Raw genomic sequence first — 4,894 nt, 5'->3', positions numbered from 1 at the left:
CTTTTAAATCTTAAGATAAATTTAATAGAATTGTCTTATATGACTTAGTCGTAGTTGCCTTTTAATTAGGCCAGTTAGTTTATTTGACCATTGTTGACCAATTTAACCATTAAATATAATTTAAACAAATTGACCCTCATGACAAAATTATGTTAAGATAATCTTTGAAAATCCTTATAGTTATTATTATTTCATTAAAGCTTAATTTATCTTTAGCTAAATTTATTTTCACTAATTGAGTCATTTGTTTTAATTTGACCTAAAACAACATTTATATTAAAGTGGTCAGGTTGATCAGATTAATTTAAATCCAGTTCTGTAATTGACTTGAGTGAACCTATAGATAAAATTGACTTAATTACTCTTTTATTAGGTTAATTGATCACAATTACAAAACTTAGCCTATATGACCTTATAAAATATCCAAAAAGTAGTTTTTAACTATAATTTGGATAAGATTTTGCAACTTGAAGGATGCTGAAGTGGACTCTTTTAGAGAAAGATCAATCATTTAAGAAATAATTTTTAGATTATAAATAAAACAAAAATAACAGGTATTCTTTGGTGATTAAAGAAAGGCTTAGTCAAACCTTTACTCAATAACCACAAATTTATTCAATTTTTTTTTGATCCATTCAAGCAAAAAGCCAAAATTGGTAAATTGTCTCCAAAAAAAGCATGAAAAATGTACATCTTATAATGATGATCAAATCCATTTTATTAATTAATGACTTTTATCTCTGATTTAAAATATGAAAGAAATGAAATAAGAGTATGTTTTTTTGGTTAAATAATCACCTAACAATAAATTCTATTGTATGGTTAACTCAATAGCTTCCCATATAGTAGTGAGCATCCTAACTATTTTATGCATGTAATAAACCCCTCTAATCAAGAAGACCAGTGCTAGATAATCTTATGGAGCTTTTAGACATGGATGGCTTAGCATGTTAACAAATTAATGAATCATGGTGAATTCTCAAACAACCCATTTACCCAAGCCCATGATATTTTAGGATAAAGCTAGTGAAGATGTAGCCTTATTAGGAAATCAAGGCTTTGGCCTATGATGTAGTATGTGAAGAAGTATTGACACCAAAATCGTATTGTACCTTTCTTTTTAGTTCAATAAATCATGTACCACAAAGTCTTGACACCAACTTGTGATGTCGTGCATGCAAAATTTCTTCATTCTCACATCTTCATCATCTCTTGATATCACTTTTGCACCAAACCTTTGCTCATAACACGACCACATCCTGATCACCACGAACCATACTTACCACTTCCATTTGCTATAGGTTCTAATTTACCCTTTGATGTTATTGTCATCTCATGTGCTTCTGCTTGCAAGGCCCATCTTCGACAACCATATTTTTCTTCTTTTCTAATATTTTAAATTCATTTTATTAGGTTAAAAAATCAATAAAAGTGAAATCTTAAATTTTAAATAAACTAAAATATAAAAATCTTTTAAAATATTTCTATGTTTTAAATACTTGGAATTGAATATCTTCTTAAGATGGGTAAATGTGGGCATAGGGCTATTAAAAAAGATCATCATTCACGAAATAACTTATGTTTGATTGGTCATTAAGCAAACAAATCAAACACGAACAATCTTTTTGAGCTCGATTTATAAACAAGTTGAATATGAACAAACTTTTGCTCAATCGTATTCGAGCAATTTTTAAATTTTATTTTTTCTTAAATTATTCAAGCCGAGCCAATCATAAGTCGGAACAGACACATGGATTTGAGTAGAGCCGAACATGAATACTAGCCATTTCAAATTTGAGCACACTAAGCAGCTCAAGCTCAATTCATTCACACCCCCAAAGTCATAATATATCAAAAGTTTTGTTATTAATGCTTGTCTAAAATTTAAATAATTTATGCGCATGCTAATCATTTTTGTTCTCACCTAATAATGATACTAATAACAATATTCTTACTTTTTTTGTACATTCATATATAATTAATTTGACACCCGTGCTAATTCAAATTCACCGCAAGAAGCTTGACGCCGGAACCGCCGGTTGCTCTCCTTTTCTAATCTCGTTCGAAATTTAAACGAGGACGGCTCTTTCTTTATCTTAGCTCGATGCCCCCCGTATGGGACCCACCACTATCTAACACCTGCCCGCTGCCAGTGGTCCCGCGAGACAACCGAAGCAAAGAACGATATTAAACTGTTCCTTCATCCTCCCATTTCGAACTTCGACGGTTGGGATGGTGCACCCACATAAAAGCCCAAAAGTACAATATAAGCTCATCAAACGTTTACTTCTCGCCTTCCGTTCCCCACAACCACCGGAACCTGCGCTCTCCTTCTCCTTGTCCTTTCACCACTCTTTCTCTCTCTCCCTTCCTCTCGAAAACAATGGAGCAATCTCCAGCGGTGCAGAGGCCGACAAGGAGGAGCCTGATGAGCTCGCTGAAGGAGGCAGCGAGCACGACCCTCGGCCGCTCATCATCCTTCAAAGAAGACTCCTACCTCACTTCCCAACTCAAACCCGCCGAGCTCAAAGCCCTCGAAGATTTTAAGAAATTTCTGTCATCATCCTCATCGTCGGCGTCGGCCCCGCCGACTATGTGGGGAATCCCTTTGCTTGATGGTGGTGAGAGCGCAGACGTGGTCTTGCTCAAATTCTTACGAGCGCGGGACTTCGGTGTTGCGCAGGCGCATGCAATGCTGCAGCGATGCGCCGAGTGGAGATCGGAGTTTGGAGCGGATGAGGTGGTGGATGAAGAGCTTGGCTTCAAAGAGCTCGAAGGCGTGGTCGCGTACATGCACGGCTGGGACCGCGCCGGCCATCCCGTGTGCTACAATGCCTACGGGGTTTTCAAAGACAGGGAAATGTACGATCGCATCTTCGGCGACGAAGAAAAGCTCAAGCGCTTCCTCCGATGGCGCGTTCAGGTCATGGAGCGCGGTGTTCGCCTTCTCCAGCTCAAGCCTGGCGGCATCAACTCCATTATTCAGGTCACCGACCTAAAAGACATGCCTAAGCGCGAGCTTCGCGTCGCTTCCAACCAGATCCTCTCTTTATTTCAGGACAACTACCCTGAAATGGTCGCTCGCAAGGTTAGATTTGTGCCTTCTCTGTTAAAATGTTTGCAGAATAGAGCCTTTGGATCTTTTCATTGGTGGGGTAATGGCGATTTCTGATCGGCGCAGGTTTTCATAAACGTGCCGTGGTATTTTAGTATTCTGTACTCCATGGTTAGTCCTTTTCTCACTGAGAGGACTAAGAGCAAGTTCGTCATCGCCAAAGGAGGCAATGTGGCAGAAACCCTCTACAAGTAACCATTCCTATGTTTTTGTTTCTTCTATTTTTCTCTTATAAGATTTTGATTTTTATCCTTCTTTCATGTGATATACATGCAGGTTCATCAGGCCAGAGTTCGTTCCTGTTCAGTATGGAGGCTTAAGCCGACCTGGCGATCTGGAGAACGGACCGCCGAAGCCGGCGTCCGAGTTCACCATTAAAGGCGGTGAAAAGGTAAACCTGGAAATAGACGGCATTGAGGTAAACTTTCTGCAACTCTATCGCCATCCCTTCATTTCCAAACTGAAAGCAAGCTGTTGGATGAAATGCTCGGCTTCTTTCTTGTTGTTTTGAAGGCTGGAGCGACTATAACGTGGGATATAGTTGTGGGGGGATGGGATGTGGGCTATGCAGCGGAGTATGTGCCGAGTACGGAGGGCGGCTACACGATTGCTGTAGAGAAAGCACGGCGGATTCCGGCGGCGGAGGAAGCGGTTCATAACGTGTTTGCGGCAAGGGATGCCGGCAAGATGGTTCTATCGATCGACAACACTGGTTCGAGGCGGCGGAAGGTAGCGGCTTATCGCTACTTCGTCCGCAAAGCTACGGTTTAGTTCTTGAAAGTGGGTAATAAGAGGATATGTGGACTAAAATATTTGCGCTTTTAGCTTTCTTAATTATGTGAAATATTAGTGATGTAATCCTATTTTAATCTTGTGGTTGGGTTTTGAAAGAGTGGATTAGGGTTTTTATATTGAAAATTTGTGTTTGTTGGTAATCTAATTACTTTTGAGTCCTCTTATTGGGAAAATATTTGTGTAGGTAAGAATTACGCTACGCCACCTATGTCAGAGGTTATTCAGAGGTTATAGGGATTTTATATCCGCATTGTATCTCCTGTAACTTTCTTGTAATTTATCTATACTTATCGAAATTATAGAAGCGCAAAATTTATTTGTAGGTTACAAGGAGGTTACAGAGGGTGTAAAACGGGTATAACCCCCTATACCTGCTGAATAACCTCCCGACGGACGCAATGCAAATATTTTCTCTTCTTGGGTGTCTCGGTGCTTCGTAAACTAAGTTTTAATCTTTCAGCACGGTTTTATTCTTAGTTTTTCTTCTGTGAATTTACGAAGAGAATCATGATTTTTGATAAAATATTTATTAATTAAATAATAATTCGGTTGATGAACAAAACTAATTTGGGCTTTTATGGTGAGTAATCAGTAAGATTTGGGGGTGGAAACATTTTATTACTTCAATTCATCTTAAAGGAAATGTGTTTTAAATAGCATTGTACTCATTAGTATGAAGTAATTTAGCCGTATTTCTCAAGTGAAGTGATTAAAAATAATCAGTAAATTGTTTTTAGAGAGGGAGGTTTGTTGGTTCATTTAATGTTGTCATTTTACAAGAGAATTTAGTAATATAAACTTCCAGTTCTTAAATACGAATCATTTGTCTAGAAAATTAGAAGGTAATACATTTTGAATCGATTTTGATGTACAATAACATTGGTTGATAGCTTCTGGTTACTGTAGATGTCAATGTTTCGATTTAATTTTTATGTTCATGACGATAAACGAAGGTTTATTTAGGAATATCAACAAAGTTGATGT

The 4,894-nt window shown here is 37.9% G+C and overlaps 1 protein-coding gene across 1 annotated transcript; it reads left to right on the top strand.

Moving 5' to 3' along the window:
• The first annotated feature begins 2,221 nt into the window (after nucleotides 1-2,221).
• LOC110025579 (patellin-6) lies at nucleotides 2,222-4,223 on the top strand. Its single transcript, XM_020726134.1, has 4 exons — nucleotides 2,222-3,088; nucleotides 3,182-3,306; nucleotides 3,392-3,533; nucleotides 3,629-4,223. The coding sequence occupies exons 1-4, from the start codon at nucleotides 2,384-2,386 to the stop codon at nucleotides 3,884-3,886; spliced, it is 1,230 nt and encodes a 409-aa protein (XP_020581793.1). The 5' UTR covers nucleotides 2,222-2,383; the 3' UTR covers nucleotides 3,887-4,223.
• Nucleotides 4,224-4,894: the final 671 nt, after the last annotated feature.

This window comes from Phalaenopsis equestris, unplaced genomic scaffold (assembly GCF_001263595.1).
Source record: "Phalaenopsis equestris unplaced genomic scaffold, ASM126359v1 Scaffold000304, whole genome shotgun sequence".
NCBI classification, from domain to species: domain Eukaryota; kingdom Viridiplantae; phylum Streptophyta; class Magnoliopsida; order Asparagales; family Orchidaceae; genus Phalaenopsis; species Phalaenopsis equestris.
This window is presented reverse-complemented; position numbering and strand designations above follow the sequence as displayed.